At 36.4% G+C, this 24,867-nt stretch overlaps 2 protein-coding genes across 5 annotated transcripts in view; one reads left to right on the top strand and one right to left on the bottom strand.

The window, feature by feature from the left end:
• METAP2 (methionyl aminopeptidase 2) overlaps positions 1-22,026 on the top strand; it is a 32,386-nt gene extending 10,360 nt beyond the window's left edge. Inside the window, exons 5-11 of one of the 2 annotated variants that reach the window (XM_030856352.3) lie at positions 9,118-9,279; positions 10,037-10,218; positions 11,286-11,380; positions 11,621-11,717; positions 13,006-13,109; positions 13,614-13,729; positions 17,130-22,026. In XM_030856352.3, coding sequence (XP_030712212.1) covers positions 9,118-9,279; positions 10,037-10,218; positions 11,286-11,380; positions 11,621-11,717; positions 13,006-13,109; positions 13,614-13,729; positions 17,130-17,382 — 1,009 coding nt within the window. In that variant the 3' untranslated portion in view covers positions 17,383-22,026. The remainder of the gene's footprint in view (positions 1-9,117; positions 9,280-10,036; positions 10,219-11,285; positions 11,381-11,620; positions 11,718-13,005; positions 13,110-13,613; positions 13,730-17,129) is intronic. The other variant, XM_030856351.3, reaches the window with a different exon arrangement.
• USP44 (ubiquitin specific peptidase 44) overlaps positions 19,638-24,867 on the bottom strand; it is a 25,585-nt gene continuing 20,355 nt past the window's right edge. Inside the window, exons 5-6 of one of the 3 annotated variants that reach the window (XM_030856350.3) lie at positions 22,311-22,516; positions 19,638-21,466 (exon numbers count right to left, since the gene is read on the bottom strand). In XM_030856350.3, coding sequence (XP_030712210.1) covers positions 21,267-21,466; positions 22,311-22,516 — 406 coding nt within the window. In that variant the 3' untranslated portion in view covers positions 19,638-21,266. Of the gene's footprint in view, positions 21,467-22,310; positions 22,517-24,867 lie in introns of those variants that run through there. The other 2 variants (XM_060305604.1, XM_060305605.1) reach the window with 2 other exon arrangements.

Here is a 24,867-nt window from a genome sequence, read left to right as displayed (position 1 = left end):
GAAACAATTCTTTTTATGTAATGTATAATTAAACTACATAATTACAATAACAAGTACAGATGACTTACACAGGTTTGGGCACAGATAACCTGATTCTTGGAAGTGTTCTGAAAGAATGCATTTTATTTGGTTAGCAGACACTTGAAGTGGCATTATGTAGACTAGTCAAGAGCCTGGAAGCTGGGACCTAACTCTCTGCATTTGAATCCCAGTTCTAACACTTATTAGCTTTGTGACTTGGGCAAGTAATTTATCATGTCTGTGCTTTCATTTCCTCATCCATAAAATGAGCTCTTCATAGGGTTGTTGTGAGGAATAATATATGTAAAGCATTTAGAAGAGTGATAAACACATAGTAAGCATTAGGTAAGTGTTAGCTGCTATTATTATTATTATTCAAAACAGGAACCTAGCCACTAGTATTCAGACTACAGTGGGCATTGGTCTGTATGGTTTACAGAGGGATCAGGAGCATTGGTTAATCCAGTGGTTGCAATAGTTGGTTAAGAAAGCTTCTACTGTAGCACTATTTCTTTGACCTGTAAAGACATCGTTGTTTTTCTTTAAACTTAGAAAGGAACATGATGTTATATTTTATGGCATGGGCATCTTTTGTTTGAATTTGAATACATCAGTCACTATCCCTGTCTTAAAACATTTATTTTTAAAGTGTTACAAACATGCAGTTTTATATTAATTACATAAATTTTCATAGTACATATGATGTGATGACACTTATTTTTTAATATAATCTTTTTTTTTTTTTGCTTGTTTCCTCTTCCTTCCCGACCCATGTAACCACCTAGCAGGTAGCCTTCCATATGTTTTATGCTCATGTATGTGTACATCTATCTCTGTTTGTGTAAGGAGAGTGTTTTGGTCATTATTTGTTTACAAAAACAGAATCGTAGGCGCACTTTCCTCCTCCATGCCTTTCTCATCAGGGCTGCATCTTGGAAGTCCCTCAAAGTTAATCAGAATAGCTCTGTTATTCTTTTGAATGGCTTCATAATCTGTGGCATGAATATACCGTACTTTATTCCACCATTTTGTAATTGATGAGCATTCACTTTGCCTCCAGTTGTTTTTTTTGCTGTTATAAAGCATTTGCAATAAAGATCTCTCTTAAGTATATACATATATATGTATAAATACATATATGTGTCTGGGAATACACATATATATCTCCTTATGTGCTGGCAGTTTTATTATGTGATAGTTCTCCAGGAGTGGGATTGCTGAATCAAAGAATATATTAATACTTTATGATTCCCAGATTGCTAGTGATTTTTGAGCATCTTTTGATTATTGGCTTTATTCTTTTGCTCTTGCAGAAGTTTAAAGATTATACTTTTATTTCATTTTTTATTGGGGTATAGTTGTTTTACAATGTTGTGTTAGTTTCTGCTGTACAGCGAAGTGAAGTAGAGTTCCCTGTGCTATATATAGCAGGTTCTTCTTAGTTATCTATTTATACATATTAGTGTATACATGTCAATCCCAATATCCCAATTCATCCCACCCCCACCTGCCACTTTCCCTCCTTGGTGTCCATACATTTGTTCTCTACATCTGTGTCTCTGTTTCGGCCCTGCAAACCGGTTCATCTGTACCATTTTTCTAGATTCCACATATATGTGTTAATATACAATATTTGTTTTTCTGACTTACTTCACTCTGTATGACAGTCTCTAGGTCCATTCACGTCTCTACAAATGAGCGAATTTCGTTCCTTTCTATGGCTGAGTAATGTTCCGTTGTATATATGTACCACATATTCTTTATCCATTTTTCTGTTGATGGACATTTAAAGGTTTTATGTAACAGTATATATTCATATTTTGTACTTCTGGGTTCTTAGCAGTCTCTTCTGTTTTCTCAAACTCTTATTTTTTGTTTTATTACATCTTTAATTGGTCTAGAATTTTTTGTCTAAGGTTGGGGGTGCTAATTTTACTTTCTTTCAAATGGATAGCTAGTTGTGCTAGAATTGTTTCTTAAGTAGTTCATTCTATTTAATTGAATGACCACTTTTGCCATATACTATTCTTATATAATGGAACTCTGTTACCTTGTATAATGGAACCAATTTCTGTATTATTTATTCTGTTCCACTCATCTATTTGTCTATTTCTATACTAATACTGTTTATTTTGATAGTTTGATAAATCAGTTGTTTCTTCTCTGCCACACAACCCAACCAAACAGTTCTTTTTTTATTTTTCTCAGATACTTTTGGTCATATTTTTAGTTTTAATACACATATCCACAGAAAAATGCCTTTCTTATTGGAGTCACATCATATTTATGTATGTTTCAGAAAACTGACAGTTGTATCACATTGACTTCTCCATTGTCGTCGTATATTTTCCACCTTATTCTGATTTTTTTTTTAAATGTAGGTCCTGTCCCTTTTTTGTTAAGTTTGTTCTTAAGTGTTCTATTGTTTTGTTACTGATGTGAACGAGGTATTTTTATTCCCATTTCCATTTCTGTTTTCTTATTGCTAAAGGGGAAGAAAGCCATAGATTTCCTATACTTGTTAACACATTGTTAATATATATATTTTTTTAACTTTTTTTTTTTTTTTTTTTTTTGCCGTACGTGGGCCTCTCACTGTTGTGGCCTCTCCCGTTGTGGAGCACAGGCTCCGGACGTGCAGGCCCAGCAGCCATGGCCCACGGGCCCAGCCGCTCCGCGGCATGTGGGATCCTCCCGGACCGGGGCACGAACCCGTGTCCCCTGCATCGGCAGGCGGACTCTCAACCACTGTGCCACCAGGGAAGCCCCATTGTTAATATTTTTAACAACATGAATATGGTGGAACACTTGAAGTAATGTTTAATACAAGAAAAAATAATTGAGATTTTGTAAATCTTAGAAAGTACGTTTTCCTTTTTGCTATCATTTTCTAATGCAAACTGAACATTGTATAGGTGGAATAAGTTCCATTTTTGAAACAATACAGGAAGATATTAATTATATATTATAATATCTCTTGGGATAATACTTTTCTTAAATATTGAAAACAATGTTGTGTGCTGTCCTGGAGAAATACAAAAGAAATTAAGATACTGTTGTTATGTTTGTTCTTTAATAAATCTCAATTTTTTTGAGATTCATATAATCAGTTTTGACTACTTGCAAATAGATTACAATCAATATTCTTACGGATTTGGTAAAGTATTAAATATAGTTTTGTATCTTGCCTTCCTTGATTGAAAATTACATGAATTATTACATAGAACTTACCTGTGTAACTGCCACCCAGGTTGAGTACATTATGTTAACTTTTTATTAACTTTTTATTTTGAAGTAATTTCATACTTAACAGAAGTAATTCCATTCTGTGAGACTAGTACACAGAACTCCTGCATACCTTTCTCAGAGTATCTTTAACATTTTGTCACATTTGCTTTATCGTTCTTAATCTCAATGGAATATGACACTTATATTATGTATAATATACAAATAACACTCCATTTTCGCCTTGGGAGATAGAAAGATAGAAGGCAAATGTGGAAAAATGTTATATTGGTGAATCTGTACACATACTGTTTTTCTGAAGTATTTGAGAGTAGGTTGTGCATTTTGGGGTGGGTTACTAGATAAGTAGATATTGTGTCCTTTCAGAGTTGTCAAATATTAAGGCACATGATGTCAATTTCTTTCACTTGGATAAGGTATTAACCAGTTTCTCTATTATATCGTTATTGTTTTTCCTCTTGTAATTAGTAATTTGTGGGAAATTATTTTGAGAATGTAAATATCTCATTCCTTAGGAACATCTTCCTTACGTGTGGAAATCCATGATTTTTTTAATCAGTTTTTACTAGGATGGTTGTTGCTCTTTAAAAAAATTTAACATTCTGTGTGCATTTCCTGTGTCATTAAAATTTTTTGAAACCAATTTTAATAGCTATAATGCTGTTCTGTATCTAGCATAACTTTATTAGCTATTACCCTATTTTTGAACATTAGTACTGTTCTCAATTTTTTGCCACTAGAAAAATTTCTGTGATGAACATCTTGGTATGTTAATTGAATCTGATTTTTCCTTTTTTCTAGATCTCTAGAAATAGAACAAAGAATTATTTTGAAATTCTTGATATATATTTCTAAATTCAGTAGGAAATTTTTTGAGATACTTGTTAATTTTACAAGCAATACATGTTCATTATAGGACAGTTAGGAAACACAGATAAGCAAAAAGAAGAAAGTAAAAATTTCCTTAATTCTGCCTGTGATTTAAAACCACTGTTTACAGTCTACTATTTTACTGTATTTGATCACTTGGTTAATGTGGTGACAGCCAGCTGTTTCTTTTTTAAAGGTACTTTGTTCTTTTTGCAGTTTCCAGGTAATCTGTGGGATACTTTGGTACTGTTGGAAAATCCTTTTTTTAACAACCTTTCATTTAATTATTTTAATATCCATTGATGATCCTTGCTTTATCAGTTATTTTGTGAGGACTTAATAATGGTGAATTTCTAATTCTGTCATGCCTTCTACATTTATTTGCTGACATTATTCTATAAGAAGAATTTTCCTTTACCAGCTGGGGATCAACTATAATTTTTTCTTATAGGCAGTTAAACATGCTTTCTCTCTCTCTCTCTTTTTTTCTTTTTTGGGCCGTGCTTCGTGGCTTGTGGGATCTTAGTTCCCCAATCAGGGATTGGACCCAGGCCTTTGGCAGTGAGAGCCCAGAGTCCTAACCCCTGGACCCCCAGGGAGTTCCCTTTTTTTTCTCTTTAAATACCAGTTTCCAGAGGAAGGAATTGGTGTCATATCTGCCTCATTCTTAATTATTTCTGGGCTAAAGATATGTATTTTTTTTATAGGTATGCATTTTAAATGGTTTTTGTAAATGTGTCATATAGTGCTTTAGGAATGCACTTATAATCACTTTTAAGTTATCTGTGCAATGAGTTCAGAAACATTTATGACTATTAGAAATTAATAGATACCTTTGTATCTTTTGATTTTACTTATATTTTCCTGCTTTTAATACATCCACCAGTAAAGACGAAATATTAAAAAGACTCAGAAATATCAAAGAGGTGCAAAGAATTTACATACTCTATATTATTATTATTTTAAAATATTTAATTATTTACTTTTGGCTGCATTGGGTCTTAGTTGTGGCACATGGGATCTTTCATTGTGGCGTGCAGGCTCTTCATTGCGGCGCGTGGGCACTCTAGTATAGCGTGTGCGCTTAGTTGCCCCACAGCATGTGGGATCTTAGTTCCCTGACCAGGGATCGAACCCATCTCCCTTGCGTTGGAAGGTGGATTCTTCACCACTGGACCACCAAGGAAGTCCCTATATATTCTATAAACACTTCCTATAAAGATTCTTTTTCAAGCAGTTGTTTTGATAGTTTTGTTTTGCAGACATAATTTTTTTTTAAAGCATGCCTCACCTGACTCTCAGTTTAACTGCCTTTTGGAATAATTGGTATGACTTAGAATGATTTTTTTCATCTTATTTATAAATTTTTGTTAAATAGACTGTCAAAAATTCAAATTTAGGTAAAAGGGAAGACTCCTTCAAAATCTTTCATTTGGGCCTGTAATTATAATTAAAGACCCTGACAGTAAGCTCTCGAATATCACTAATGATTTTCAACTTGAACTCAAGACTTAGCAAAATAATTTATTTAATTCAGTTGATTGATAGTTCTTTACTAACAATGCAGAACATTCCATAATCTTTTGAAGAATCCACTGCTTCTAAGAGTTAGCCAGGGACTTTCCTGGCAGTCCAATGGTTAAGACTCCCTGCTTCCACTGCAAGGGGTGTGGATTCGATCCCTGGTCAGGGAACTAAGATCCCACATGCCACCCTGAGGCCAAAAAAAAAAAAGAGCCATTCAACCTTCAGGAGTGTAAGATAGTCATGAGATCTATTGATTTTAGTATTGGGGATCTTTATTATGTTCTGATTCTAAAATGTCAAATAGCATTTGAAATTTAATTACACTTATGGTTTTTTTTTTTTTTTTTTTTTTTGGGTTCGCGGGCCTTTCACTGTTGTGGCCTCTCCCGCTGCGGAGCAGAGGCTCTGGACGCGCAGGCTCAGCAGCCATGGCTCATGGGTCTAGCCGCTCCGCGGCATGTGGGATCTTCCCGGACCGGGGCACGAACCCGTGTACCCTGCATTGGCAGGCGGACTCCCAACCACTGCACCACCAGGGAAGCCCTACATTTATGTTTTAACCTATAAGAAGTCGATTTGAAGAATCTTAAGGTTTAGACTGAGGAGAAGAAATGGGAATTGATAATGACCAATTCCCTTTTCACATCCCTACATGCATAATATCCATCAGTTCCCTGTGGACATAGTCTTTTATCTTACTACCCTAGAGTAAATATTAGCTGGTATTTTTACTTTCCACAGAAATCTTTGGCTTTTGAAGCAGAAGGTGCTTTCAGACTTTACTGTCAGTATGGCTGTAGGTATATGTGCCAGGATTATGGACCATGTAAAAGATGAAGAATTGTGATTTATTTTGCTTAAAGATTGATCTGAGAATAAAGCTAGTACTCTTGTGCCTAAGATGATTTATTCTTAGAATGTTTGGATTCCTGGTTTTCAGGAAAGATTTTTGGACTTTTGGGAGAGACAGGGCTAGAGTTACAACTAGAGGTCAGGAGATTATGGCTTGTCTGTCTGAGCATGGAGCGAGCAACTATAAGTGTACTGCAGCTGAAAAAGGTTGAGTCACATCTTTAGAATATACTTTTTTTTTTTTTTTTCTTTCTTTCTTTTTTTTTTTCTGTATGTGGGCCTCTCACTGTTGTGGCCTCTCCCGTTGCGGAGCACAGGCTCCGGACGCGCAGGCTCAGCGGCCATGGCTCACGGGCCCAGCCGCTCCACGGCATGTGGGATCTTCCTGGACCAGGGCACGAACCCGTGTCCCCTGCATCGGCAGGCGGACTCTCAACCACTGCACCACCAGGGAAGCCCTGGAATATACTTTTTAAAGGATCTTATCCTGTTATTTTCTGCTCTGAGGGTGTTTGTTTGAATACTTTGATTACAAGTTGCCTCTTAGTTTTTACTATTCCTATAAAAGTAATTGATAACACATTTAAGTATGTAAGGGGTTTAAAATTGACCTTAAACTGATAATATTTCAGTTTTCTAATAACAGCAGTAGATAGATCCAAAATATATTTCTAAACAGTAAATAAGCTATAGAAGCCTCTGTGACTCTTAAATACCCTCAATTTCACATAGGACAGCTCCTTTGGGCCTTTGTAACAAATCAGAGGAAGTAGATGTTGGCACAGGTAGCTGCTGCAATAAGAAGTAATAATGATGAACTTGATGCTGACACGCAGAGAAACTCTGAAAGCATTTTGGGGCATTAACTTAGGGGGCTGTAGTTTAAAGCAGTTGGGTAAACTCTTTTTTATAGAGGGTCATATTGTAAATATTTCAGGTCTTGAATATTAATTCACTTCTGCTGTTGTAGCATGAAAGTAGGTATAGATGGTATATAAATGAATGAGCATAGCTATGTTGCAAAAAAAATTGTTTTTGACTTTTTATTTTTTAGTTTTATTTTTGTTTATTTATTTTTGGTTGCATTGGGTTTTCGTTGCTGCGCACAGGCTTTATCTGGTTGCAACGAGTGGGGGCTAGTTTTTGTTGCGGTGCACGGGCTTCTTATTGCGGTGGCTTCTCTTGTTGCGGAGCATGGGCTCTAGGTGTGCGGGCTTCAGTAGTTGTGGCACGTGGGCTCAGTAGATGTGGCTCACGGGCTTAGCTGCTGCACGGCATGTGGGATCTTCCTGGACCAGGGATTGAACCCCTGTCCCCTGCATTGGCAGGCGGATTCTTTTTTTGTTTAATTAATTAATTTATTTTATTTTATTTATTTTTGGCTGTGTTGGGTCTTCGTTGCTGTGTGTGGGCTTTCTCTGGTTGTGGCGAGCAGGGGTTACTCTTCCTTGCAGTGTGCAGGCTTCTCATTGCGGTGGCTTCTCCTGTTGCAGGGCACGGGCTGTAGGTACGCGAGCTTCAGTAGTTGTGGCTCGTGGGCTCTAGAGCGCAGGCTCAGTAGTTGTGGCGCACAGGCTAAAGTTGCTCTGCAGCATGTGGGATCTTCCCGGACCAGGGCTCGAGCCCGAGTCCCCTGCATTGGCAGGTGGATTCTTAACCACTGCGCCATCAGGGAAGCCTGGCAGGTGGATTCTTAACCACTGTGCCACCAGGGAAGTCCTGTTGCAAAAAAATTTTATTTACAAAACAAGTGCCAGGCTGGATTTGCCTGCAGGCTGTAGTTTGCTGACCACTGTCTTTGAGGCAAATGAGAGTTATTTCTTGAAGGCATCACTTTTATACTAAGTGTAATTTATACTTCCGTGATCACTGACTTGTGAATTCTGTATTCAGTATTGCTTAAGAATCTGTGAAAGCTATAACTTCAAAAAAGATTTTCACTTGAAGCAGTTATTATTTTTGAAATGTACTGCTTAAAAAGGGACTTAGTAGATCTTCTCATTTGCAAATACTGAATATAAAAATCTTTGTTACCCTTGGCAGTTTTAAAATATGAGCCATCTCCTTCAAGGAAGATTACCTCTAATATATATACAATTAGAAAAATCCTGTGAATGCACATAATATTTTATGTTTTGAGAAAGGTATATGCAGGTTGCCAGGTCAAGTCTTTGGATTAGTACTTGCCCTGTTGGTGAAGTTAAATGTTAATATTTGGCGCATCCTTAAAATTTATATTACCTCAAGGAGAAGGATGACTTTTTTTCCTCCCCTCTGCTTTGTTTCTAGGACTCTTTTCTGATTTTTCTGGTTCTCTACTTTTGTGTTATTTTATGTGGTGTAGGCTATTAGTCCCTCTGACTGTGAATAAAATCTCACTTGAGGATTGTTTTTTTTCTAAGAGTCTTACAAAAGGTTTAACTTGATTAGGTTTGGTTGTACCCGTGTGGGTACTTGTATTTCAGAAACTTTGCCGACTTTTAATAAAAGAAACTGAGTATGTAATTTTTTTGTCCAAAATAGTGTATTTTTATCTCTCAGCTGTTATGCTTATTTTGCTGTTTATTAAATGACTAATGCTATACTATGCATACTATAAAGGCGAACAGCTGCTTGGAGAACTACAAGTGAAGAAAAGAAAGCATTAGATCAAGCTAGTGAAGAGATTTGGAACGATTTTCGAGAAGCTGCAGAAGCACATCGACAAGTTAGAAAATATGTCATGAGCTGGATCAAGCCTGGGATGACAATGATAGAAATCTGGTAAAAGGGATATGTTTTTGTAAGAACATGATAAAAGAAATTGTTTAGAGCTAACTCTCCAATTGTAATGTATGGCTTTCATTATATGATGCTTTGCCAAAAAACTTTAAGTGAAGGTTCTAGAAATACCTTCTAAATTCTTGTAGTGTCGATGTAATGAGGAAACCATAAGAGGACATTTGCAACTTCATTCACCCTATTTTGTACTCATGTACTCTCATGTGTACAAATGTACACATTACTGATTCTTATTTTCTGTTTGGAAATCTGTTACTTTGCTATCCAGTAAATCGTATTAAATTAAAATTCTGGGACACAAAACATTTATAATGCAATGAAGAAATCAATAAAAGTAATTATTTCTCCAGCTTTCCCCTTGAGAAATAATAAGCTATAGGGCAACTTAATACTCTGATCCCAAGAATATTCAAAACATGCAGCATTGAGAAAATAAAACGTAATCAGCATTTAAATTAGTCTAAGTCAAGAGTCTTATTTCCTGGTAAATCAGGTTGAAAGTGGATCGTGTTTTTCTGTTTCTCCAGATTTCTAGTGGAATTAAATTCTCTTTATTTTTTAGAGATGAACCTACTGTGTTCATAACGTCAAAGGACTGTTATTTAGTCACATGCAGAAAGTACTCAGATCACTCCCAGAAAGTAATTTAAGAGTTTTAGTAAACTTTTTGGAGTTGATGAACTGTAAGGTATATACGGGTAGGAACATAAAAGTAAACAAATTCCTTTTTTTTTTTAAGTGAAAAGTTGGAAGACTGTTCACGGAAGTTAATAAAAGAGAATGGATTAAATGCAGGCCTGGCATTTCCTACTGGGTGTTCTCTGAATAACTGTGCTGCCCATTATACTCCCAATGCTGGTGACACAACAGTATTACAGTATGATGACATCTGTAAGATAGACTTTGGAACACATATAAGTGGTGAGTTGTTAGAAATAATTCCCACTCCACCCTCCTCCTGAAAACTCTAGTCTTGTCCCTGTTGGGTGGGGCTGTAGATACTGAACTCTCACGTTTTCTTCTTGATGCCTCACTTTTCAGTAGAGCTATGTTGAGGTAGATTTTGAGATTTACTTTAAAGCATCCTACTTAGTGGAGTACAGTGAAAACTGTTGGGTAATTGAGGTTTATTACCTATTGTATCAAGGCATGAAAAATAGAATCTTACATCTCATTCAGTTCATTGTTGTAGACATTTTTTATTCATATAACAACAAAAAGCATTTACTTAGAACCTTTGAGTTTACCAACCTTTATATATAATGGTTAACTTTTCTATATTCTCTCCCAAACCCTGTTAGGTAAGTACCTTTTACTTTCACTTAACAGGTGAGAAAGCAAAGCTTAGATTTAAATACTTACCTGAGGTTTTACTAAATTGGAGAAGCTAGTCTGATGGTTAGTGTCCTGTGGACCTATACATTTTCTCTGCCCACCGTGCTGTTCCTTAGTTCCCCAGGCTTTTCTCACTTTGATTTGTTTCTGTTTATATATTTTTTATAACTGCCTGGGTGAATATTGAATTGGTGCTGTCTTGAAGTAGTATATACCAACCCTGGAATTAATTTTTTCATTTCAAAACCTTTGTATAACTTATTTACACTTTTTTCCCCTTTGATTACGATTGCTGTCTGGGTACTTGATGTGCTGCCTTCATTTGAGCCCATCTTTTTTTTTTGCGGTACGCGGGCCTCTCACTGTTGTGGCCTCTCCCGTTGCGGAGCACAGGCTCCAGACGCGCAGGCTCAGCGGCCATGGCTCACGGGCCTAGCTGCTCCGCGGCATGTGGGATCTTCCCGGACTGGGGCACGAACCTGTGTCCCCTGCATCGGCAGGCGGACTCTCAACCACTGCGCCACCAGGAAAGCCCCTGAGCCCATCATTTTATGTTTCTGTTAACTAGCAAGGTTAATTAATAGAGTAGATACTATAAAGTAGATCATTTGACTAGCTGATAAGTAAACTTAAAGACAAATTTTCTCTTTCAGGTAGGATTATTGACTGCGCTTTTACTGTCACTTTTAATCCCAAATATGATACATTATTAAAAGCTGTAAAAGATGCCACTAACACTGGAATAAAGGTATGTGAACTGTAAGCGCCATTTCATTCAACATATTTTGAGCACTTTATAGCCTGTTTGAGTTATGTAAGACTGGTCCACCACCCTTAGGGTTTTAAGTGGGTTATTGTAATACAGTGTATGGAAGGCTTTTATAGAGGAAGTCATTTTTGCTTGTCCCTTATTTTAAGATATTAAGAAGTTAAGTTGCTGTAAAATTCTGCACTTTGAATAACAGAGTATACATGATTCTGTTTTTAGTGTGCTGGAATCGATGTCCGTCTATGTGATGTTGGTGAGGCCATCCAAGAAGTTATGGAATCCTACGAAGTTGAAATAGATGGGAAGACATATCAAGGTATGTTCTCTAAAAATGCATCTTATTTTGAAATGTCTGTGACCTTGGCAGAAATAATTTTGCAAGATAGTGTTGAGTTCTTTCTTTAGATCAGCTGCTTCATCTTTATCTCTTGGGAATTGGGAACATAAAGAGGAAAAACAAGGGAAATGACCTGTTCATGGTAGGAATTCTGTGGTAGCTAGCTGGTGGGAATTGTTGTCATCTACCCTGGTAGCTGATAAGAAGACACCTGGGGACTTATTTCAGGATGGCTGAAATGTAGGCTAGATTTTTTTTTTTTTTTTTTTTGCGGTACGTGGGCGTCTCACTGTTGTGGCCTCTCCAGTTGTGGAGCACAGGCTCCGGACGCGCAGGCTCAGCGTCCATGGCTCACGGGCCCAGCCGCTCCGCGGCATGTGGGATCTTCCCGGGCCGGGGCACGAACCCACATCCCCTGCCTCGGCAGGCGGACTCTCAACCACTGCGCCACCAGGGAAGCCCTAACCTTACCTCTTGACAAATAGAATACTGCCAGCATTACAGAAGCCCCCCCTATTCTATATACCCCTTCTCAGTTACATTACAGAAGCCTTCTTCTAATAAGCCACTATCTTCAGTACTAAGGATTGGCATTTCCTTTTCTTTGTCTTTACCATCTGTTATGCATCCCTAAACATTAGTTTAATTATGCTTAATTTTGAACTGTGTGTGTGTGTGTGTGTGTGTGTATGGAATTGCACCGTATGTATATAATTGTGCCTTCTTTTGCTCATTTGGTTTATTTCAGGTCAGTGTATCTGTAGCTTTTCATTTTTATTGTTGAGTAAGTGTTCCATTGTGTGAATGTATTCAACAATTTGTTTATTCTGTCAGTGATCCCAGGACCTTGGGATTGTTTAGATTTTCTTTTTTAACATTTGAAATGTTGATGTAATAATAAAATTTAAGGTTTTTTATTTCTATTATTTTGACACAGAATCCTCATTTTCAAATTACCTTTTGGTCCATAGCCATGAAAATACATATTTTTCATGTTTGTAATGCTTATATACATGATATTTTATGACTGTATTTTTATTAACAATAACTCCCTAGATGGACCCCCACCCATCATGTCCTCATCACATAGTTTATTCTTTTCCCATCATTTTCTGTACTCCTTCTAGTTTTTAATCAGTAACATTGCAGTATCCCAGTAGTTTTCCAGTTTGTATTTAATTATCTTAATGTGGGGTTATTTAATAGAGCCATACCTGTTTGTGCTTTTAGAGACCCTGAATAACTTTTTTTTTTCCTGTTATGCCAGTGAAACCAATCCGTAATCTAAATGGCCATTCAATTGGACCATATAGAATACATGCTGGGAAAACCGTGCCCATTGTGAAAGGAGGAGAGGCAACAAGAATGGAGGTATGTATGCCATTAACACTGTTCTTTTGTGAAGCATTTTGACTTTTTTTTTCCTACCAAACTATGAAGCTAGTAGTAGTTGAGTATATAGTATGTTGAGCAAAATTAACTTGCCATCCATTCTCACCCCGACAGGAATTGGGCTGTGTGAGTGTGCAGATTGTGTCTGGTCAGACTGGGGCTCAGTCAGCTGTGGAAGTGAGGCATGTCAAAGGTTCATTCAACACTTCGTGAATATTTACTGAGCATCTCGTAGGTGCCCGTCTCTTTAGTAGGCACTGGAATGTATTCAGTAGTAGCAAACAAAATTCCCTGCTCATGTAAAACTTAACATTTTAATAGATGACACAAAGACCAAAAGTGCTAAGGAGATAAAGCAGGAAAAGGTAGATAAGGACTGCCAGGTATGGGACTACTTCAGCCTGAAGTTGAGATGGGAATTTTAATTAGTTCTGAATTTCTGAAGTTTTCTTCTCTACCCTTGACCCTTATATATATTTTTAGGAAGGAGAAGTATATGCCATTGAAACCTTTGGTAGCACAGGAAAAGGCGTGGTTCATGACGATATGGAATGTTCACATTACATGAAAAATTTTGATGTTGGACACGTGCCAATAAGGTGAGAGACTATAGTTTTTATATGACTGATGAGTTTCTCTTCCCAGTTAATAGCATTTTAAAAAGTGTGACGGACATCCACAGTGGCACATTCATAAATGCACAGTTCTGTGGCCTAAAAATAAGTTCTGTGGATTTCTACAATTCAGCAGAAAAATTGTCCTGTTAAAAATTTTAACTGAGATGAGAATGATGTAAGTATTCACTTCATATCCAGTTTCCAACAAGCGTAATAATTTCAGAGATTATCATTTTGCTGGCATTCCTAGGTTTTTGTTCTTAGTATTTTCCCATTGGTAAACTTTATATTTTTTTATTTATTTTTATTTTTTTTTAACATCTTTATTGGGGTATAATTGCTTTGCAACGGTGTATTAGTTTCTGCTTTATAACAAAGTGAATCAGTTATACATATACATATGTTCCCATATCTCTTCCCTCTTGCGTCTCCCTCCGTATCCCACCTCTCCAGGCGGTCACAAAGCACCGAGCCGATATCCCTGTGCCATGTGGCTGCTTCCCACTAGCTATCTACCTTACGTTTGCTGGTGCGTATATGTCCATGCCTCTCTCTCGCCCTGTCACAGCTCACCCTTCCCCCTCCCCTTATCCTCAAGTCCGTTCTCCAGTAGGTCTGTGTCTTTATTCCTGTCTTACCCCTAGGTTCTTCATGACTTTTTTTTTCTTAAATTCCATATATATGTGTTAGCATACGGTATTTGTCTTTTTCTTTCTGACTTACTTCACTCTGTATGACAGACTCTAGGCCCATCCACCTCATTACAAATAGCTCAATTTCGTTTCTTTTTATGGCTGAGTAATATTCCATTGTATATATGTGCCACATCTTCTTTATCCATTCATCCGATGATGGGCACTTAGGTTGTTTCCATCTCCGGGCTATTGTAAATAGAGCTGCAATGAACATTTTGGTACATGACTCTTTTTGAATTTTGGTTTTCTCAGGGTATATGCCCAGTAGTGGGATTGCTGGGTCGTATGGTAGTTCTATTTGTACTTTTTTAAGGAACCTCCATACTGTTCTCCATAGTGGTTGAACCAATTCACATTCCCACCAGCAGTGCGAGAGTGTTCCCTTTTCTCCACACTCTCTCCAGCATTTATTGTTTCTAGATTTTTTGATGATGGCCATTCTGACTGGTGTGAGATGATATCTCATTCTAGTTTTGATTTGCATTTCTCTAATGATTAATGATGTTGAGCATTCTTTCATGTGTTTGTTGGCAGTCTGTATATCTTCTTTGGAGAAATGTCTATTTAGGTCTTCTGCCCATTTTTGGATTGGGTTGTTTGCTTTTTGTTATTGAGCTGCATGTGCTGCTTATATATTTTGGAGATTAATCCTTTGTCAGTTGCTTCATTTGCAAATATTTTCTCCCATTCTGAGGGTTGTCTTTTGGTCTTGTTTATGGTTTCCTTTGCTGTGCAAAAGCTTTGAAGTTTCATTAGGTCCCATTTGTTTATTTTTGTTTTTATTTCCATTTCTCTAGGAGGTGGGTCAGAAAGGATCTTGCTGTGATTTATGTCATAGAGTGTTCTGCCTATGTTTTCCTCTAAGAGTTTGATAGTTTCTGGCCTTACATTTAGGTCTTTAATCAATTTTGAACTTATTTTTGTGTATGGTGTTAGGGAGTGATCTAATCTCATACTTTTACATATACCTGTCCAGTTTTCCCAGCACCACTTATTGAAGAGGCTGTCCTTTCTCCACTGTACATTCCTGCCACCTTTATCAAAGATAAGGTGTCCATATGTGCGTGGGTTTATCTCTGGGCTTTCTATACTGTTCCATTGATGTATATTTCTGTTTTTGTGCCAGTACCATACTGTCTTGATTACTGTAGCTTTGTAGTATAGTCTGAAGTCAGGGAGCCTGATTCCTCCAGTTCCTTCTTTCGTTCTCAAGATTGCTTTGGCTATTTGGGGTCTTTTGTGTTTCCATACAAATTGTGAAATTTTTTGTTCTAGTTCTGTGAAAAATTCCAGTGGTAGTTTGATAGGGATTGCATTGAATCTATAGATTGCTTTGGGTAGTAGAGTCATTTTCACAATGTTCATTCTTCCAATCCACGAACATGGTATATCTCTCCATCTATTTGTATCATCTTTAATTTCTTTCATCAGTGTCTTATAATTTTCTGCATACAGGTCTTTTGTCTCCTTAGGTAGGTTTATTCCTAGATATTTTATTCTTTTTGTTGCAATGGTAAATGGGAGTGTTTTCTTGATTTCACTTTCAAATTTTTCATCATTAGTATATAGGAATGCCAGAGATTTCTGTGCATTAATTTTGTATCCTGCTACTTTACCAAATTCATTGATTAGCTCTAGTAGTTTTCTGGTAGCATCTTTAGGATTCTCTATGTATAGTATCATGTCATCTGCAAAGAGTGACAGCTTTACTTCTTCTTTTCCGATTTGGATTCCTTTTATTTCCTTTTCTTCTCTGATTGCTGTGGCTAAAACTTCCAAAATTATGTTGAATAATAGTGGTGAGAGTGGGCAACCTTGTCTTGTTCCTGATCTTAGTGGAAATGCTTTCAGTTTTTCACCATTGAGGATGATGTTGGCTGTGGGCTTGTCATATATGGCCTTTATTATGTTGAGGAAAGTTCCCTCTATGCCTACTTTCTGCAGGGTTTTTATCATAAATGGGTGTTGAATTTTGTCAAAAGCTTTCTCTGCATCTATTGAGATGATCATATGGTTTTTCTCCTTCAATTTGTTAGTATGGTTTATCACATTGATAGATTTGCGTATATTGAAGTATCCTTGCATTGCTGGAATAAACCCTACTTGAGCATGGTGTATGATCCTTTCAATGTGCTGTTGGATTCTGTTTGCTAGTATTTTGTTGAGGATTTTTGCATCTATGTTCATCAGTGATATTGGCCTGTATTTTTCTTTCTTTGTGCCATCCTTGTCTGGTTTTGGTATCAAGGTGATGGTGGCCTCGTAGAAGGAATTTGGGAGTGTTCCTCCCTCTGCTATATTATATTTTTATTTACTTTTTTTTTTTTTTACTTTTCGGAGATGGTTGAAGTGTCTACTTTTTGTTCAGGTCTTTCAGTTTACTGCCGAAATTTCCCCCAAAAGGGAAATTCCCACCTTCATACTATTGATGAGTCTGTACTTGGAATTTAACACACACACACATAGACATATAAATATAAGGTAGCCTTCATCTGGTCTCCTATTCATCTGCCATCTATAATTGGGTGTTATACATTCTGGTTTTTGAATGTTGAAAGAGGCAGCAAAAAGTTTTTTGAATTTTAATTACTAAGTGAAGTCATAGCTTTGGTTTGAGTTTTCCTTAATGAGGGAAATGAGTTGCTAACTTTTTAGCCAACTATTAATCTTGGATTTTCTTGTCTTAGGCTTCCAAGAACAAAACACTTGTTAAATGTCATCAATGAAAACTTTGGCACCCTTGCCTTCTGCCGCAGATGGCTGGATCGTTTGGGAGAAAGTAAATACTTGATGGCTCTGAAGAATCTGTGTGACTTGGGTATTGTAGATCCATATCCACCATTATGTGACATTAAAGGATCATATACAGCGCAGTTTGAACATACCATACTTTTGCGTCCAACATGTAAAGAAGTTGTCAGCAGAGGAGATGACTATTAAACTTAGTCCAGAGCCACCGCAACACCTTTTATTTTCTAAGCTTTGTTGGAACACATTATACCAGAATTAATTTGCAACCTGTTGTCTTTAACAGTGGACCTATGTAATACTTTTATCCATGTTTAAAAAGGAAGGAATTTGATCAAAGGCAAACCATTTAATGTAATTAACCAAGGAAAAAGCTTTCAGGACTTTGAACTGTTAACTGTTTTCCTTCTGTCTAGGAAATGCTATAAAGCTCCAATTAATTAGGAATGACCTAATACATTTTGTTTCAAACACCTAAGAGATGCTTTTCAGATATTTATATTGCCATATTCTTAATTGAATGCTTTGAATGACTACATCCAGTTCTGCACCTATACCCTCTGGTATTGCTTTTTAACCTTCCTGGAATCCATTTTCTAAAAAATAAAGACATTTTCAGATCTGAGAGCTATATTTCAATGTCTGTGGTTATAATTCTGTACAGGAAATAGTTTAGCTTAATGTAGGAAAATGTAGAGCCTTTTATCTGGATTGTAGACCTCCACACTGAAAGTTTTCTTCTGACGTAGTGGCTAAAACAAGATCTATACATGCATAAAGTGGGAGGAGAATCTTCATAAATTAATATACAGCTTTAGGCATATTTTACCTTTATTTTCTTTTTAGGACCATATTAGTCCTCGTCTCTCATTTTTCTCCTGACATTGGAAAGATCTAATTAAAACATATTAGTAGGAACATTGTACCAACTTAAAACCTTGATTTACTAAAATCTCAACCTTTAGATCCTTTGTCCAGTGGTAGTTATTTATTGAGAAATGTATTCAGCTTAGTAAGTGAAAAGGGCGCTTAAAACCACACAAATAAAAACAGGAGTACTTCCCATGTTTGGATCTTGTTCTAGTTAATTTTTAGGCTTTTTCATTAGTGAACCAAATTCTCTTAACACCCTGCCCCTGTACTGGCTTGAATTCATAATAACATGGGCGGTATTTCAGGAAGTGAGGTTACAATGATGCTCATAGCAGCTAAGTGCAGAAGTTAAATGTGAGATGCCTAATACTTGTTTGAACTGAGCCCCACAGTTCTTGAGCAGATTGCTTGAATTTCGTGTAAATGATTCGTTGGGAATGTTCCCACGTAATTTCAAAATTGTTATGTACCAGGGTAAAGCCTTAATTTGTATATGCTTTAGCACAATAAGATTGCCTCTGGGATGCTGTTTAGTTTGTATTTTGTTTAACATTTTTCTCCTAAGAAACCTGACTTCTGTACTAAATCATTTATTATACATTAAAAAGTTGCTCTTTCAGATTAGAGCTATAAATGTTATCTTGTGGGATAAACAGTATAGTTTTTAGCTATATGAGCCATGTTTATTATGGTGCTAATGTTCAATAGCTACCTTTGAATAATCTCTCCATTTCCTCTGATGATGTGCAAGTAGCAGAGCTCACCAGTTCACGCCTGGACATGTTACAGGGCTTGCGCCCTCCAGCTAGCTCTTTTGGGGCTTTGAGTCCATACCTTTCTGATGTGCTTTGGTGGGAGGTATAAAGTATCTTGATTTCTAAACCCAAGAACTTTCGAATTGAGTCAAGAATTTGTAGCTTTGTAAAACCTCTTCAGCAGTAGTGATCTCAAACCAATTATAAGCTTGAAGCTCCCTTCCCAAGTTGGGAGCAGTGGCATCACTGCATGCCCCGGAATGGCAAGGGATATGATCTTGTAAATAGGAAAGCTGTTACTTAAAAATTGTATTGTTCACCTACTAGCCATGTATCTCTTGAAATCATTTTGTCATGTTTACAATGATGTACCTTATTGGTAACAAATTATTAGCTTGATGTTTAACAATAGTGCCTTTAGTAAATTATTTTACAACCAAAACACGTTGTTTTTTGTTAGATCAACTTAGAATGTGTAAGTCCACAAGGAGATGTACTGTAAGAAATCTAAGTTTCTGTTCATTGACTAGGTTTTAGTTTTGTTATTTTAATAGCCTTCATTTTTTTAGATCAGTTTTAGGTTTGTAGCAAAACTGAGCATAAAGTACAGAGTTCCCATGTACCCCCTTCCTCGACTTCAGAAACACAGAGCCTCCCCATAGGTTTTAGTTTTAAGGATTTAAAAAGTAAAGGGCTAAGTCACTTACTACTTTCTCGTATGTATTTACATTGAAGTAAGTACTGAAACAAGCAACTATACCATTGTAAACAACATAGCTTCCAGAGTTGTTTTTAACTGTTCCACTAAAATTAGGTACTAAAAGGTGTAGCAGTTTAAGTATAAAGTAATCCTTGACATTAAGAAACGCTAGACTCAGGTATCTTGACCACAGTAAATCTTTAATGAGGTATAATAATGTTAACAGTTGAGGTAACAACTTGCATAGGTATTTAATAGATGAATGATTTTAAACCTTAGCCATTTAATACTCGAGCTGTAGTTTTGGCATGAATGATTTGTTCAGTGATAAATTCTCATTGCACTTCACGATCAGCTGCCTGAAATGATTTCAACCTGCAAGCAAAACCCACTTGAGAAAAAAGATAAATCATCTTCCAGTGGTTAACACTTAGCTAAGATATTACATAGCTCTTCTATAGAGGTTAATGGATTCTCATCTTTCTGAATAAAATTAAATTAGCAGCTGTAGGACTTTAAAGAGATCTAATAAGGTTGTTAGGGAAGAGCAAAGAGTATTACATACTATATTTTTAATAAAATGCAAGTGTAATTTTTTTTAATTTTAAAAAAGGGCCCAGTGTTTGAATATCTAAGAGGCTCTTAGTATTCACATAATCCTAGCAAGAGTAACTTAATCCAGGCTTTAGTTATTTAGAAAAATGAGATACTGAATATTTTGCCCAGATGCCAATATCTTGTGTGTCCTATGCAATTTTTTCTCCTCGACTTATTTTTATCCCTTTAAACTAAAAATTTCAAGATACAATATAGTACAAAGCTTTAAGAGATCTAATGTTAAATATATAAAATGAACTCATATCCAAGTTGAATTGTACTTGTATTATATCATAATATACTGTTTGCTACATTCAGTTTTTTTATGACTGCTTTATTAGAATCTGGACAAACCTATTTACTGCCAGACAATCATTATAAATCTTGGCCAGCATTGTTTTCATGTCCATAGTACTGAAGTCATTTAAACATGCTATTTATAAAGCTGTCATCTTCATTTGTATACAGTTTGACTATGCCAAATAAAGAACAATTATTAAAACTTAATAAATTTTTGAAAAAAGGAAGTTCCAATAACCAAAATAATGTCTGTTCTGAGCCCTGTAACACACAAAGCCTCAGGAATATTAATGAGTGTGATCAGTGAGTATTTAAGTGGTACCTTGATATTTCACTTTGTAGTAGTTTAACTCCCTTTAGAGGGCAAAGGTGACTTCAGTATACAAATCTGAAAGAAATGCCTTTTTTTTTTTTTTGGTAAGACTATTAGTGAAAAAAGTGTAATATTCTGTCTGATAAGAATTTGTATAGAAAATAGCTATAAAAGATAAATAAGAAATGTATAAAATGATGCCACCTGAACTTCTTCAGTAGAAGATTGCACAAATTCATGATCTGAGCCAATTAAGACATCGAAATATAAAAGAGGTAACACCAGTCTGAGGTAAACACTAAAAGTTTAAAACTCCCAAGTACTTGAAAAACGTTTAGTTACCTGCTGACATTGATACACATATACTTACGCTAACTTCCTCTGTAAAAAAGAGATTTGTTGTAGTTAGATACAAAATATGTAAACATAGTGTGCACTGATTAGTAAGTAAAAATAAAAACAATGAAGCTCAAAATTAAGTCAGCCCTTTAAAAAGTATATATACAAATCACAAGAAGAAAGCCCCACTGTCTTTGGATCAGCTAAGGATTTCATTAGAAGAGGCATCAGCTTCTTCACTGGGATGTTGGCTACCAGACAGGAGTTCTGGAGGCAAGAGTTTAGAATGTCCATTCTCAGTAACTCGCTGGGTATAAAACAAGATATAAGCTTGGGCCTTGCATACTTCATCCATAGTGCACATGCTTAGCTTGGAATCATTGCAGTGTACCCAGAACCCTAGAGTGAAGCACAGAAATACATCTTAATGTTTACAAAGGAACTTTAGAAGTTTCTAGTATAAATGAAAACATGGATTTAAAGACAGTTTCAGTGAGAGCTAAGCTTTTTTCAAAGGGAAAATAATAGTCTAGCCAATTTATTTCTTTTAATTAGAAATACAGCTTGGGCAGTATGTTACTCTGGAATTATCTACCTTTATCCTAGAAGTAATTTGAAGTTACAGAATCTGACCGATTGGTTCACTTGACACTAGCTTTAATTCCTGGTATAATCTTACCAGTTCATGCTTTGCTGGTAATTATACTGTAAAGCAAATAGTGTACAACTCATGGTAGTGTTAAATTAATTGCCTTCATGGGTTATTTGGGGCCTTTTGTCCATACCTCTTTTTTCTAAGGTTCATGGAGGCATTAAGTAAAAGTTTTATATGTTAGAACTTGAACTCAAAAGTTTGTTCCAAATATCTGTGATCTGCCAGTTCGTTAGATGCTTTGTTCTTTAACGAAAGTAACTGAATTAAACCAGTTAAAACAGAGGATCTACTTTTGGAGTGTGCCTTTAGTTTAATTTCTGACCTTTAACTACTGAGACCATCCTTACTATTTTATCCCTTCAGCTCTTATAAGTCAAAACTACCACAATCCTGCAGAAAATATCCCATTTTCTGCACAAAACCCCCTGTTTTTTATGAACAATACTGCAGAAGCATTCTTCTTGAAAGAAAACAGAGGTCAAGTGGCTTTGCTTAAGATTACTTAGTGGTCAGTTTAGAAACCCTGAAAGCCTGAACTCTGGCTTCCAAAAGTCTAACCCAAGATAAAACACTTTTTCTCGTCTCTACCTCCTTCGGAATTATAACAGTAGGCAGTGTAGTGTCCTGAGCCAAATCCTTTCCCGTGGTGCATTACTACAGCAGATAAATCATAGATAAAACATTCTGGTCTGAGGGATTTCAGGGATTCCCTGCAGCAATAGGGCTCCATGTTTAAGATTTCTTCAAAGCCAACATGAACACCAATCTTCTCTCGGTTATTATGTCCTGACCACCTACGAACAAATCAGGGTAAAATTATCAACAAAATCAAGGGAAAATAACCACGTACTAGGTCCAAACTCATAATAATAGAAGGCCTCAGCGTAGAGTACAACCATATATAATAAATAGTGTAAACAGAAAATCCTTTCAATGCTAAAGTTGGCTATAAATAGAGGAATGTAGGCTTATTTACCAAACAGGTACAGTCAGGTTGTAAAATAAATTATTTGGCTTCTGTAATTAGATGACAGTATAGGAAGAAAATTAACTTTCAGAAAAATATGGCACTATGGCATTTTCCCCCTTTGAAGAGAGAAATTCAACACACCAAAGGGTTTTTAATTCTTACTGTCTTGTCCATACTTTGAGGAGGATGTTCCAGAACCTAGAGTTTGTTCCTGGGAGACATAACCTGGACCTTTCTTGGCCAGGGGTGGAGAAAAAACAAAACAGGCACCTCTAATTCCTCAGAACATTTCAGAGCTCTTCATACTAAAAAAATAGAAACTGTGACCCTTCCCTGTGTGTAAATCAGTATAACACCTGTTAGTGACAAAACTCAAATAATGTCCCTATACTGTCAGTTTCTCAATCTGTTGGTCATGCTTCCCAGTACGGGGTCTATGCATGTAAAGCAATGTTTTCATCTTATGCATAGTATGAATTGGTGCTACAGGAGAAAAATAATGTAATATATGTTAGTTCTTTCAAGAGATTATAATCCAACTTGGGGTGTTATGGTGCAGAGACAAAAGAGAGACAGATGAAAATATAGTATTAAAGTATTTGGGCTTCCCTGGTGGCACAGGGGTTAAGAATCTGCCTGCCAATGCAGGGGACACGGGTTTGAGCCCTGATCAGGGCAGATCCCACATGCTGCAGAGCAACTAAGCCCATGTGCCACAACTACTGAGCCTGCGCTCTAGAGCCCGCAAACCACAACTACTGAGCCCACGTGCCACAACTACTGAAGCCCGCGCACCTAGAGCCCGTGCTCCGCAACAAGAGAAGCCACCACGATGAGAAGCCCGTGCACCGCAACGAAAAGTAGTCCCCTCTCGCCACAACTAGAGAAAGCCTGTGCACAGCAACAAAGACCCAATGCAGCCAAAAATAAATAAATTTTTTAAAAAAGTATTAAAACACGAGGTTAAGACAGCAGGAGGTAGAGAAGGGAGAGGGGCATATAGACAGGTTTTATGAAGGAAAAAAATGTGAAAATGCTTATTAGTATGATGTAAAATGTGGTATGGAACTAAAGTCACGTGAGACTTGCAAATTATGTCATCTGCTGGACTAGAAGTCATATCCCAATCTTTCCCTATTAAATGTATAAAAACCTGTATCCAGTGTACCTTTAATCTTAGTAAAGATGGAAGACCAAGCATGGAAAATAATGGGACTTGCTTAACCTAAGTTCCTGTCATTCTCACTTTATCTCCCTTTTATTTTACCATAAAATTCAAACCTTAAATTATTTAATTATGCTAAAAAGTTATCTAATTAGAAAATATTCATTTCTGCCATTTGCAGCAACATGGATGGACCTAGAGATCATCATACTAAGTGAAGTCAGAGAAAGACAAATATCATATGACATCACTTACATGTGGAATCTAAAATGATACAAATGAACTTATTTACAAAAGAGAAGCAGACTCACAGACTTTGAAAACAAATTTATTGTTACCAAAGGGGAAAGATACGGGGGAGGGAGAAATTAGGAGGTTGGGATTAACCTATACACACCACTATATATAAAATAGATAATCAACAAGGACCTACTATATAGCACAGGGAACTCTGCTCAATACTCTGTAATAACCTATGTGGGAAAAGAATCTGAAAAACAATAGATATATGTATATGTATAACTGAATCACTTTGCTGTACACCTAAAACTAGCACAACATTGTAAATCAACTATACTCCAATATAAAATAAAAATTAAAGAAAAAAATATTCATTTCTATCAATAGGTGGGTACCCATTATTTTCTGCTGATAAAAATACAGTAAAATGATAAAGAAAAAGATAACACTATATCCAAAATTCATAATGGTTTACTTCTGAGAGGGTGCAGGAATAGGACTAGGAGGCACACACATCAGAACTTCTAAGGTATTAGAAATGTTGTTTCTTATGCTTCTTAAAAGCTCTTGGGCGCCCCTCCCCAATCCCATTCTCCCTTTTATCTTACATACCCTATGTATTGTATACACTGGCAAATACAATAGTACTTTTTGAATAGATGAAGAGAAAGGAAAGAGATAAATGTGGTAGTAATGGCTGCATAAAAATGGTCTCTGAATCAGAAATATGGCATGAAGCATCAAAAATGTTTTGGGCAGAAGATGGAAGG

This window comes from Globicephala melas, chromosome 10, assembly GCF_963455315.2.
Source record: "Globicephala melas chromosome 10, mGloMel1.2, whole genome shotgun sequence".
NCBI lineage: Eukaryota > Metazoa > Chordata > Mammalia > Artiodactyla > Delphinidae > Globicephala > Globicephala melas.
This window is presented reverse-complemented; position numbering and strand designations above follow the sequence as displayed.